The sequence below is a fragment of the Rhineura floridana genome, chromosome 8 (genome assembly GCF_030035675.1).
Source record: "Rhineura floridana isolate rRhiFlo1 chromosome 8, rRhiFlo1.hap2, whole genome shotgun sequence".
NCBI lineage: Eukaryota > Metazoa > Chordata > Lepidosauria > Squamata > Rhineuridae > Rhineura > Rhineura floridana.
Window position 1 is genome coordinate 45728442 of NC_084487.1, and position 14131 is coordinate 45742572.

Consider the following 14131-nt stretch of genomic DNA (forward strand, 5'->3'; position numbering starts at 1 on the left):
ATGCCTGTGAAACATGGACCATTTAGAAATGCCACTCCCAACTTCTTGAAAGATTCCACCAACGCTGCCTCTGGAAAATTCTGCAAATTACTTGGGAAGACAGACAGACTAATGTTAGTGTTTTGGAAGAAGCAAAGACTACCAGTGTTGAAACAATGATCCTTCAACATCAACTTTGCTGGACTGGTCATGTTGTTTGAATGCCTGATCACCATCTTCCAAAGCAGCTATTTTACTCCCAACTTAAGGATGGAAAATGGAATATCGGTGGACAGCAAAAGAGGTTTAAAGATGTTCTTAAAGTGAATCTACAAAAATGTAACATGAGCATCAAGAACTGGGAAGTCTTGGCCCATGAACATCCCAAATGGAGGTAGGCTATTATCAAAGGAGCTATGGACTTTGAAGAAGCATGAATACAGGGCAAACGGGACAAACAAGCTAAGCGGAAGGCACGTCAAACAAATCCTCATTGCGACCATCTTCCATCTGGAAACCTATGTCCTCACTGTGGGCGGCTGTGTGGATCTATAATTGGCCTCCACAGTCACTTACGGACCCACTGTTAAAGACCTTATCTTGGAAGACAATCTTACTCAGCCACGAGTGATCACTAATGAAATTATGACATTTTCTTTTAAAACTGTTTGTTTGGATTCAGTTAGAGGCCTCTCAGCCTGTGCTTTAATAACTAGGTCCTCTTAACTCAGTTTGCAAATTCAGCCTCCTGGTCATGGCAATGTTTGTTTGTTTCATTTCTATGTCGCACTCTTTTTCCAGGGACCTGAGGGCACCATACACGGTCTGTATTTTTCCAACCAACCTGTGTTGTTCAGAGTGAGAGAGAGAGAGTAGCACAAGGTCACCCAGTGAGCTTCATGGCAACATATAGATTAGTCACCCCAGAATTGGCTTTGGCTTTCTCTTCTTTAAAGCCAAAATAATTTCAAAGTAAAACCTGATGTAAGTGAAGATTGCACTCCTCATGTTGGTGTGCTGGTAGATGCTGAATTAGGGCATGTCCACATTACCAGCTGTGTTCTCTCTAGTGCTGGCTGATCTGCCCTTAATGGACTACTCAAGAAAGATTTGGTAATCAGAAACATAGCTGGAATAGAGATACTGCTAGCCAATAAAGCTATCTGTTTATGTTATCTCCTTGCTGGAAGTGCTGGATGAAGGTGAAGGGCAGCAGACTTGCAGTATTGGCTACACAGGAAGGAAAATTATTTGGTGGGTAAGGAAGCAAGAGTGATTACAAGCAATAATTGAGCTTGATTGCCTGTGTTTCCTCCTTAAGAGAGTAGCATGAGGATGTGCTCTGTAGATTTCTGACATGGGAAAAATAGACTTGAAAGGTGAATCTTGACCTTTTCTCTTTCTGTGTTGATTTCTTCTTCCCAGGTCCTCACATCCCCTTCTCTCCAGATGCATCCAATCCTCTGTTACCAGTACGACCAGAGTTTTTTGTTCCAGCTGTTTCTGCCATTCAGCCAAGTCAAGAGAAAGTTTCCTGCCCAGAGAGTCTCCCTAAAATCTCTTTGCAAGCTTCCTGGGCATCACTGCAATCTCCAAGTGTAAACTGCTCACTCAGCCACCAGGTAAGGGCTCCTATGTTTACCATCCCTCCATCTGTCCATTGCCAGATGTTTTAGCCTCACACAGACATGGGGGTGGGGGAAATAAGATGTTGTGTGGAGATGAAAGAGATGACCACCACACTTAGATTTTGCATTCTTTCCTATGGAGAGACAGAGGTTTTTAAATATATATTTATATTTATACATTTATATCCCACCCTTCCTCCCAAAGGAGCCCAAGGAAGCAAAGAACAAGCAATAAAACATCTTAAAAACAATTCCAGTTGCAGATGCAGACTGAGAAAGGTATCTACTCAAAAGGCTGACATATACACTATGTTATGTCCTTATTTCACAAGGGGGTAATAAAACTCCATGTGTTTATGGAACAATGAGACCTTCAGAACTATATACACACTACAAGGGTTGGATATTAGATAATGCTAGAACTTTCCCCTTGCTTGCCCACACCATGTTTTTCTCTCTTATGTCTTAAATTGGCACTGTGAAGGCAGCGGAAATCTGGGGAAAGCAGAATAGTGGAAAGCTGCAGGTGGATCAGGGAAAGGGATCGTTTGTTTGCTTAACGTATACCTTGCCTTTTGACCAAGAATCTGACCCTCAAGCCCCAAAGCTTTTCTGCTGCAGATTAGACACCTGGCCCTACCTTTAAAGACACAAAGGTGGAATGCAGAATTCCACCTTTATTTTGGAGCTACAAAAGTAGAGGATAATGCTCTCCTGTCTCAGTCAGGGACAATTTCAATGTCTCAGTTTAATGGAGGACAAGGCTATCAATGGCTATTAGCCATGATAGCTATGTTCTTCCTCCACTGTTGAAGGCTGCATGCTTCTGAATGCTAGTTGCTGGGAATTGCAGGTGGGGAGAGTGCTGTTATACTCAAGTTCTGCTTGTGAGCTTCCCATAGGCATTTGGTTGGCCATTGTGAGAATAGATTGCTGGTCTAGATGGGCGTTTGGTCTGATCCAGCAGTGCTCTTCTATTCTCTTAATTTTCCCTATTTTAAAAAAGTGTTTATGCCAAGATCCAACCACTCTCGCATACCTTGCATGCAGGGGTGGGGATCTCTATACAAAATATTTTTTGAGTTCTTCTCCTTTCTATGGGCTTTTACCCTCGGGTGCTGGACATCAGTGTCCATGTCCATTAACAATCAATGGAGTATCTTCTACACCTGATGAAGATTTAATCAGTGGCCTATTCTTCTCCAGACTCTCAGAGATAATCTACTCCTACAAAGGGTATGAGCTGTCTCTCTGTGAGAAGATAAGCAGGCTGCTGGGTACCTTTGTTTGAAGCATGTAAGAGTCTTCCTTGATCAGTAGTGAATTGAGCAAATCGATGTGCCCATTTGACATCACATCCATGTTCCATGTGGGTCCAAATTATCAGGGCATGAGCTTCCCCGTCTTTTGCTACCAAACACTAAACTGCCTCTTTCTTGTCCTGATTCTAATCCTGTGGACAATGAATGTACATATAAATGCTACTTCATATGGGAGAGGGGTTGTAGGGGGAGGGGAAAAGGTAGATAGAAAAAGGACTCAGCAACCTACTCCCAGGCAGCACTCCTCCCTTTCCAGAACCTGCAATTTTACAGCTGTTTGGTTGCAGCCCACATTATAAGGCCACATCCACACTTTATATGTAATGCACTATGATACCACTTTAAATAGTCATGGCTTCCCTCAATGAATCCTGGGAGCTCTAGTTCACCAAGGGTGCTAAGAATTGTTAGGAAACCCCTATTCACCTCACAGACCTACAATTCTCAGTGTGGTTTATTTTTATTTATTTATTATACTTGTATACCGCCCCATAGCTGAAGTTGTCTGGGCAGTTTACAGTAAATAAAAACAAATACAATTTAAACAATACATTCTCTTCCCAGGGAACTCTGGGAACTTGTACTCTGTGATGTGATTAACAACTGTCAGCATCCTTTTCAAACTAAAGTTCCCAGGATTCTTTGGGGGAAACCACAACTGTTTAAAGTGGTATCATAGTGCTTTAAATGTATGGTACAGATGTGGCCTAAGACAAGAATAGATTGCTGGAGGATGCATAATTCTGACCTTAAGCATGTGAAAAATGTATGCACCTGGAGGACTCCCAAGTCCATTTTTACATAGCACTGAAATATTGACAGGCTGGCTAAACCATGGTTAAAGGGATGGCCTGAATGAGATGTATAAAATTATGAATAGTGTGGAGATAATTGAGAACAAGCATAGAAAGAAAATTTCTCTTTCATACATAGTAATAGAACTGCAGGGCGTCTAATGATATTGATTGGCACTAGATTAAGGAGAGGCAAAAAGAAGTACAGTAATACCTCGCATTAACGTACTCAATGGGACCAGAGCAAGTATATAAACTGAAAATGTCCTTAAAGTGAAGCACTACCTTTTAAAACTTTTGTTTACCTCTCCTTCATGAGGATCCTCAAAGCCCCGTGCTCAAGCCTCTGCTGCTGCACTGCCGCGCTTCCCAGCTGATCGCGATCGTGCCTCCCAGCTGATTTGCAGTGGCGCGATCACATCTATTTCCACCCCCACGTGCTAAAGCCTCTGCTGCTGCACTGCCGTGCCTCCCAGCTGATCGCGATCGTGCCTCCCAGCTGATTTGCAGTGGCGCGATCGCGTCTATTTCCACCCCCACGTGCTAAAGCCTCTGCTGCTGCACTGCCGTGCCTCCCAGCTGATCGCGATCGTGCCTCCCAGCTGATTTGCAGTGGCGCGCATCGCATCTATTTCCAACCCCACGTGCTAAAGCCTCTGCTGCTGCACTGCCGTGCCTCCCAGCTGATCGCGATCGTGCCTCCCAGCTGATTTGCAGTGGCACAATCACATCTAGTTCCACCCCCACGTGCTAAAGCCTCTGCTGCTGCACTGCCGTGCCTCCCAGCTGATCGCGATCGTGCCTCCCAGCTGATTTGCAGTGGCGCAATCACATCTAGTTCCACCCCCACATGCTAAAGCCTCTGCTGCTGCACTGCCGCGCCTCCCAGCTGATCGCGATCGTGCCTCCCAGCTGATTTGCAGTGGCGCGATCACATCTAGTCACACCCCCATGCGCTAAAGCCTCTGCTGCTGCACTGCCGCACCTCCCAGCTGATTGCGATCGTGCCTCCCAGCTGATTTGCAGTGGCGCGATCGCGTCTATTTCCACCCCCACGTGCTAAAGCCTCTGCTGCTGCGCTGCGTTTCTGGAGAAATACAGGCATATGAAGCATGTACGTTATAGCAAGGTGACGTTAAGTGAAGCGACGTTAAGCGGGGTATGCCTGTATTTCTTGACAGAGTTCATAATTAACTTAATGCCATATATTTACCGCAAGATGTGATGACTGCTATCTCTGCCACCTTTTTCAAAGGAAAGGCAAATCAATAGGCGATAGATCTATCAAATGGCTACTAAGCATGACTGATAAGACATGAACTTCCATGTCCAGAGATTGTGTACCTCTGTTAGGATCTAGAGACAAACAGGGTGATGGCGATTATCTAGCTGTCCATAGCTGGAGACAGTGTGTTGAAACTGAAGTCATTTCATCTGATCCATCAAGGCCATCCTTATGGCTGCTACTCAACACTAGTCCTGCTCAGAGTAGACTCACTGAAGTGAATCGACATGTCTAACTTTGGTTCATTAATTTCAATAGATCTGCTCTGAGGAAGACTAAGGGTGCAATCCAACTCATATTTACACTGGGCTGAGGGAAGTTGGATGTGGCGGACCCACGGCTGAGCTGGCAGGATCAGAAGCTCCTCACCCTGGCTCAACCAGGGGTCTGCTGGGGAAGCCCAGCTCGATGTAAAGCCTGAAAAAGGGGATGTTCCGGGGCATGTCAAAGGAGGGGCCAAGGTGGGATTTACACAACATCCAACTCCCGTTCAGAGCGCTCCTGTGGGTCCTGATCTGGGCCAAAGTTATGCTGAGAAAAATGTCGGTCTCAGAAAATAATTATAATGGAAGTCTATGGAGAGCGCTTACTCACCAGTAGGGGTATTCGTGAGAGCTGGCCTTTTCTTTCACATTCATGTGCACAGCTCCCAGTTGAGCCGACGTTCCACCGGCCTGGTGGCTCCCAAACGACAAATGGATGCTGCAGACCTTCCCGCCAGCTCCTCCTCCACCAGCTTCCCCTGAGCTGAATTGCTGTGTTAGTTGAATACAACCCTATATTTTTAAAATGACAAAGGAGGTTTTGGCCAACAGTAGTCTATGTGATGGCGCTGCATACTGCTGTTCTCAGATGGCACTGCTGATTAGCAGCTAAGGACTGTAACAGTGTCCATATACCTACTGCAGTGGTTCTTAACCTGAGGTGCACGCTCCCCTGGGGGTGCGAGACACTTTTTGTAGGGGTGCAAGGCATTGTTCAAGAGATTTTAAAAATTCATTTAAATAAAAGCAGAAAATTAACTATACAACCAAAGATTTTGGAAAACTGTCATTTATCTTAGTTAAGTTAGGCTAAAACACACATTAAAATAAAAAAATCAAATTAAATTAAAAATGAACAGTATTTTTTCAGGGGGTGCGAGACCATATTTTGGAAATCCAAGGGGTGCTGGCAGTGGAAAAGGTTAAGAACCACTGACCTACTGGCTTGCACTGCTAGGTGGGGAGTGGGGACTTGGGGGCAGGCAACACTGGACTCCCACTTGGTTATAGCTGATGCCCCATTCCCCTCACCCAGTGTGATGACAACTGAGAAATCAACCGTTTTGCTTCCCTTATTGCTTCTTGGCCCTGCAGACCACAGAGAGCGACACCTCCTTAGAAGACTGCAGGAGCAACAGCTCAGAAGGCAGCTTGCAGACCACACTGGAGGACAGCTTAAACCTTAGTGACTCACCCCAGTGCACACTGGATCTCCCAGCTGCGTTGTGTCCCATGCCAGCAGCAGCCACCCAAAGAGCCTTGGTGGCACCACTTTCCCCTGCCTCTCGGAGGCAGAGCTTGAGGGGCCGTGGGATCTTCACTCTCCGGAACATCAGGCGGCACCAGCGCAGCCACAGCAGTGGAGGAAGCACTAGCCCAGGCTGTACTTACCATGACTCCATGGACCCGTCCGACGAGGAGGGGGCAGGAAGCAGCCTAAGGGGTGGAGGCAACAACAGTGAGCAATCAGAGACTCTTAGCAGCCTCTCTCTGACTTCTCTTTTCTCGCCACCCCCTCCACCCCAAGGCCTGGCACTTCTGAAGAAGTGCAGCAGCACCAGCAGCCTCCATGCCAACCCTTCCTCACGGGGCTCCGCAGCAACTGAAAGCAAACAATTCTACTCGGTTGACCCAAGGGGTTTTTTATCCATGCCTTCCTGGGTAACAGACTTCTGCAAGAACAGCCCTTCTCCAAGGGAGGGTGACGTACCAGAGGGCTCGGACAGAATTGGGACTGCAGAACACAGCTCCCCGATTCCTTCTGAGCTGCAGCTGGGGAGTGGCGTCAGCAAGAGGAATAGATGAGGCCACTCCCTTGGGGCAGGGAGGACGGGGGAAACTTGAACGAGGGGGTGTGTTAGCTGTCATTTCCTAACAGCAGTTCCATGTGCAGGGACTGTGGAAAGGAAACAAGCAAGCACACAAAATATAAATACCTGTGTGTGTATGTGTGTGTGTGAAGAACAAAGACTTTTGTACTGTACCATACCTCAGAGACATGAGAGAGCGAAAGCAATACGTGAACACCCCACCCATGCACAGGTCCACCACCTCTGCAAAGCCAACAGTGGGACAAAAAAGAATCAAGAGATGGCAATGCTGGGTGAAGAGGGTGGAAGAACCTCTGGCCGGGGCAGCTGTTTACTCCTCTACATATACAATTATATATGTACAGATATATAGAATGATTTATTTATTTTTTTTACAGAGAGCTTAGGACTTCCAGAAAGTGCTAAGCATGAAAAGGGCAGGGACTTGGGGGAAAATAAATTTCAAAATGAAATCAGGAACCAAGCTGGGTTTTAGGGTTTGGGCATCTCTTTCATATCATTCAGTGTTATGAATGTATCACTGAATCATATCATTCAGTGTTTCTGTTTGAAAAATAAAAATTAAAATAGCTACTGCCCAGATATTTGGGCAGGGGAGAGCCGAGGACAGCTAGCTATCTGAAAGTGCTCCATGAAGATACATAGGGTGGGGCATCATGAAACCTGCAGCTGTGGTTTGTCATCTCAGGGTAGTTGAGTTCTTCAGGCAGGGCCAGTGAAAGCTCCATTTCTTAAATATCAGCTGTGAGGATCTTACTCATCTGACTGCAGAGTCTTGGTGAGCCATGGAACATTGATAGCTGTTCAGCTTTAAAAAAAATAAGGGGAAATGTGACAAGAAGTCACGTGGAAACTACTGAATGCTCTGGTTCTCATTGATTTTTTGCAAAAAAAAAATAACCTGAGAAGGAAAGCTGCTTATGGGGAACTACTCTGTACTGTTAAGGGTCTGGGGTTTATAGTTTATTTTCCTTATCATTCAGTACTTGTGAAGAATCTATTTTAGAAGCCCAAAGGTGCAAAAACCATCTCTAGAGAAAGGTATGTTATTTTTTACGAATATATTGAAAGGGAAAAAAAATAAAACTTGAGAGAATGAGGAAGAGGAACCTCAAATGTGAAGCGTCATTAGCTCTCTGTGTCCAAGCTGGGGATCATACTTTGACATGTACACATTTGTTTCTGAATAATCCTAGGGAAGTACTCTGAGCCTTGTTCTACCCTGATGCTATTTATGACCTTGTATTCTAATTCATTGAGGTGACTCTTGGATTGTGTCAGGTGAGATACCTCCAGAATTTAAAAAAAATCTGCATTTTTTTTGGCCCTGACAGCAGAAATTGATGGAGGGGACCAAATGGCACATGTGGCTGGACATTGTGTGTATCTTTTAAAAACTTCAAATAGCTGCTGCAGCAGGACAGGGAGCAGGGCAGACTGGGACCACAGTGCACACAGAGAGGTGTTATTTTCCTTCTGTCCCACAATCGTGACAAAACTCCCCACCCCCAGCTGCTAGTTGGCACGAGTAGGAAGCCCTTTCTGGCACCAATGGGAGCTTCCCTCTCATGCCAAATTTCAGCTTTGGGTCTGTGATGCAGGAGGGAAATATTGCAGTATCAGTCATTACTGAGCCTCACAACGTTATTTATTTATTTATTTATTTATTACATTTATATCCCACCCATCCTCCCAGGAGGAGTATATAGAGTTTTAAAGTTACACACAACACCAAACTACATAATGTCACATGTAGTTTGGCCCTGAGTGAGTGTGCATGTGTGTGTGTTTATAAATGTATGTGTTAGGGATGGGGGGGGGATTCAATTCAGTTCGCATTTAAAACCAAATCTATCAAATTCACACTTTCTGAAACAATACAAGAACCAAAACACAGCCATCCATCAAAATTCAGTTATGCAAATTTTGCAATGCAGTTTTCCAACCAATGTTTACAAAAATGCATATATTAGAGGAAAGTATGCATAAACATTAATATATTAGTGAAAATAGCATACAAAAAGCATTATATTAGAATGCTTGCAAAAATGTATTTATTAGGGGAAATTCATACTATTATGTTGAAGAATTTTCCATGAAGATTTTTAAAAACAAAATTCACAGTTTGCTGCAGAAATGTGGAGAACTGAATTTAAGATTGGAAAAATGAGAAACTGAGCGAACCAAAATTGATCCTTCCATCCCTAGTATATGTATATGCAATACAATGAGTTTTTTATTCACTAGTGAATGTTTAGAAGGATTGGTATTCACCTTTTCTGTAGTTTGCAAATGGAGGATGGATTGATCACCAGGGTGGTTCAGGGGATGTAGTGACTGGTTAGATGAAATTTGCTCAGTCATTGGGATCACTAAAAAATCAGAGAGGTTTGCTTCTTTCCCTATTATATAACACATTCCTAGTGATTTAATTCCCCCTTTCAGGGTGCCTTTGTATCCAGTCTTGCTTTTTTTACAATTAGCCAAACCCTCTGCCAGGAAGATTGATTTCTGGAAAGTATGTATTCAGTTTTAACGTAGGGATAAGGCATTCAGAGACATAACTTAAAAGACAGGGTTGCCAAGTGACCAGGGGGAAAAAAGCAATCTGGCAGACTCCCATGGCTTTGACAGAAGCATGATCCATCAAAATCAGCAAGCGAAGCTTTTCACTTTCATTTCCTTATTGCTGCAGATCAATGCACTATTCATAGCATGTCTACAGGGACTGGCAAAAAAGTTGGCAACCAAATTAAAGGGCTTTGGGACAACGACAGATGGTAGGAAATAATTCCCTTTCCTTCCAACATGTCTCTCTTTGCTGAAAGGCACATGCCATCAAGGGCAGGGGGTCAGGGGGGAAAGGGGTGCCTATTTTCAAAACAGAACACTTGTTTCCCTTGTTACACGGAGTAGACCACGCCTGCCTCTGTGGACTCCTTCTTTATATTAGGGGCTTGGGCCCAGAGTCAAGGCCATTTTAGCAGCCATGATTATAGTCCCAATATTTGTATGTCAAAATAGCTTTTTTGTTCTATATATCATGAGGCAGTAAATATCAAATGTGTCAACGGACAGGAGAGGGAATTATGGTGATTTCATCTCTGGGAAAGTAATATGTGTTCCTTAGAGAATACTAAAGCTGAACTGAGCAGTGTGTCTAGGAGTCCCCAGGAGATCAGGAGCCCCCACTGTTTCAGAGAAGCCATTGGTCTGCATTAATAAAGCGATAACAGCAGTCTTAATCTTAAATGTTATTTTGTGCTGACTTTGTGGCATGTTTCCTGCCTATTCTTTCTTTGAGGTGGAAGACAGGGGCAGGGAGAAAGAAAGGCAATCCCCTGAAAAGGTATGCACTCATCTGAAAAGGACAAGGAAGCAGTCCCTTTCAAAACATTATAATTGGAGACTGAAACTGATCAACTTCATCACCTCCATCCCATGTTGAAGCCAGGCTGGGCCCAATCCATTCTGTTTATCATGGACTTTCTGGCCATTTGTGTATATGGTGAAGGAATCAGATGGCAACTTCAGCCCCAATGCCAAACACCAGTCACCAGCGCAGGCACAGAAGCCCTCACACTGCCTGCCAAAAGAGTAGTTAGAGATTTTACATTCCTGCCTATGAAAATCCTTGGGAAAACTCCATGGGTAACCCAATCTACATCTACAAGCTCACAGAATCATTCCAAAATGTCACGGTGTAAACTGAATATGTGATATTGAAATTGTATTTAGTTGTACTCGAAAAGTGGAGTGAGTGAGAGTGAGAGAGCCCACTTATACGCAAAGACAACATAGACACAGTTTGTAATGTTGTTCTCAGTTACTTCATATGTAGCCTTAAATAATGGGAAGGTCTTCTTGAAAAAATCCTGGGAATCTATATTGTTTTGTATTGGGAATGGCTATGAAGTCTGAGGAATTCAGAGGGGGTGCTTAACCCCTATTGTGCCCACCAGTTTGTCTCTGCAATAGCGTTGAGAACTCTGTGTTTGTATTGTTATGTGTTGTTCTGCCCTGAGAATGACCTATCATCAAAGAGCAGAGGAGGATTCAAACCTCTATAGCTCAGAGTCCAATTCTATGCATGTTTAGTCAGTAGTAATTCTCATTCTCCAGTGGTGCTGGGGTGGGTCTTCAGTCTCCATACTTGAGAAAGCACAGTCTTCTCATGGGCATAAGCAAGGTATCAGGTGGAGGGCTTTCCTCCAGAATTCCCAGACTGGCCCAAATAACCATGCAGGTTCTGTTCAGAACTCAGCAATCTACATTTTTGACCATTTTGTCTTTCTCTCATTTCCTGTTTCCTTAAAGAAGGATGGACCAATCAGTCTATTCTGGGGCAATTTCCATGTGTTTATTCATATGCCAATTCCATCCTGTTCCCACACTGATCTGTGATTTTTTTAAAAAAAAATCTACAAAAAGTTTATTTTAATACGTACTTAAATACATATTTTATCAGCAAATAATATTTAAATACATATTTTGACTAAATGTATACATTTTTGAGCTGAGAACTGTATCACAAATTTCTGAGATATATGAAATCTGAAGGATTATTGCATTCCAATTAGTCCATGAGGTGCAAATTAGGTCAGATCACTAAAAATTCAGACAAAACCAAATTTTCCTCCATAACCAGGGACTGGGCTGAAAGGGAGAATTTTCACATTGCTTGAGAGTATCATTTCATTTGGATCCAATGACATCCTGGCTTCAGTAATGTTTCTGTGGCATACCTTCATTTTCCTATCCATCCCTCTCACAGGACGTTATTCCTCATCACCTATCCTGAACAGTAGTTTCAGCAGTGGAAAACAGAGGTGGGAGACAAAGGAGTCAAACAATCAGATCTTGCCTGATGAAATTAGCCCAAGGGACTGAGCATATACCATTGGCCTATCATGATGTTGTTACTTCAGCAAGGTCAGTGCAAGATTGCTGAGAAGCTCTTGCAGCATTTTCAGGACCAGATCACCCAGCAACCTCATCTTCCAATTATGTTCACATCAGAAATTAAATAGGTGTTTTAGTGGTGGCTCATCTGTTCATCTGTCTTTAGGGGGGACTGCTCAGAAACCCACCTAATATCTTGATCATAACAGATGCCAACCTCTCAGGGTAGCATCAAGAGACTCAAGTGATACGATTAAAGTTGGAAGCCAGAAAAAATACCAATTTGATGGAACGCAGGGTGTTCAGCTGGCTTTGCTGACATTACAGACAGACAAACTGATAAACAGATAGGACGGCATGGCACCTCCAGCTTGACACAGGAAGGCATGTATGTTACAGAACAGGTCACCAGAATTTTGAATACAACCACTGTTTGGTTGAGCAAACTCTCAGAGAAATTGAACAAATTCTGAATCTGGGTGTTTTTGTTCAGATCATCAACCATTAAGATTCTTGGTTGAAGTTGTATACATCCATGGCGATCTGCCAGCTTGGTCTCTTTTTTCTCTAGAATCAAATGTTCTTAATCCAAAGAAGAATATGTGTTCATTTATTTTTAGTGGTTTATTATATTTATGTACTAATCGCCCACACAAGTAGTCATCAAAGTGGTTTATATTCAGGGGTGTAGTTGTCCAGGGAGTGTGATCTTAGATCCCTTACTTTTTTGGGAGAAGGGTCCCAGCAGGGTCCCAATGTCTCTAGCAACCTATGAGCCAATCAGCATGAAAAGGTTGTGTGTTATCCACTGAGAAGAGTCTTCTAAATGCTTCTTCCCTGCTGATTGAGCCAATCAGAGTAGATGCGTCAACCACAGAGAAGACTTTTTTCAGTAGCTAACTCCCCCACTTTCATGCTTATTGGCTACTAGGGACATCTGTTGTTGTAGGAGAAGGCATTATTAACAAGGACCTCATTCTCAATCCAGCAACAAAGAAAAGGGGTAGAGCATGGCTGTGACTATCATGAAGGAACCCAGCACTTCTGAATTTGCCACTACACTACTGTTTATATTAAGATCTTTAAAATATAACAACAGAAACAATACAAAACCAAATAAGCAGCTGTAGCCAGCAGTTTATGAACCTGATTCTCAAATACTTTACAGGATAAAAGAATTACCTGTCTACAAAAGCAGATAAATGAGATAGACAAGCAGCTCTCTAGAGGGGGCATCCCATAGTTGCAGGGCTACCACAAAGAAAGCTCTGCTCCTAGTTGATCTAGCATCCAAACAAGGACCTTACTAACTGATTTTAAATCTTAGTGGGGATTATAAAGGAAAGGATGCTTCTTGAGACACATGTTAGCATGAGAGTGGGCAGAGCTTGGTATACAGCTCTCATTCTTGAGGCTAATGTGATGACCAGAATCATCCAAAAGATCCAGGAACAAGAGATGAGAGTGTTAGCCCCACCCTGACTCAGAAATCATGGTTTCCAGAATAAACTCAGCATTTCCATGCAATATTCTTGGCAACTGTCTTACCAACTAGATCTTCTCATCTAGGCCCCAGGGACACACCCAAATAGAGGCGGATGGGGTAGGTTATTCAGAGTGTGTTGTCTATGATCCTGGGATTGTGCACTATTTCTGTAACAAATATTATGTGGAAGATGTTTGATTCATTATGTTATTCTAGACACATTAAACCTAGGACCATGTAATGTTGGACTCCCTGCTTGAGGGTCTCATCAAGTGTCTGCACTTGTACTTAGAAAAGACAGGTGACAGTATTTTCCTCCATACTGGGCCACAAGGGGGGGTTTCCTCAGGAGCAACAGGATGAGGCAGTCCATCCACCCAACAAACAAGGTTTCAGTCATCATCCATGACATGTATAGTTAGTTTTCTGGATTGTAGACTAGATAGCTTGAATGCCTGAGAATGGCTTTCTGATCTGGCCTGTGTGTTTTCTGTTTCATACATTTCAGTTATTTTGATAACAGTTTATTTCTCCTTAGCCCTTACATTTCTGGGGGTCAGTTTTGACCTGCAAGTGTTTTAGAACCTTATGATAGGAGAGGTTTTCTATTTAAGGACTTCTGATTTGGGCTGGAAATTTT

General features: G+C 43.5%; 1 protein-coding gene across 1 annotated transcript in view; it reads left to right on the top strand.

Annotated features, from left to right (window-relative positions):
* CACNA1I (calcium voltage-gated channel subunit alpha1 I) overlaps positions 1-7077 on the top strand; it is a 483310-nt gene extending 476233 nt beyond the window's left edge. The window contains exons 35-36 of the mRNA XM_061582812.1: positions 1405-1601; positions 6367-7077. Of these exons, the coding sequence (XP_061438796.1) occupies positions 1405-1601; positions 6367-7077 (908 nt within the window). The remainder of the gene's footprint in view (positions 1-1404; positions 1602-6366) is intronic.
* The last annotated feature ends 7054 nt before the right edge of the window (positions 7078-14131 follow it).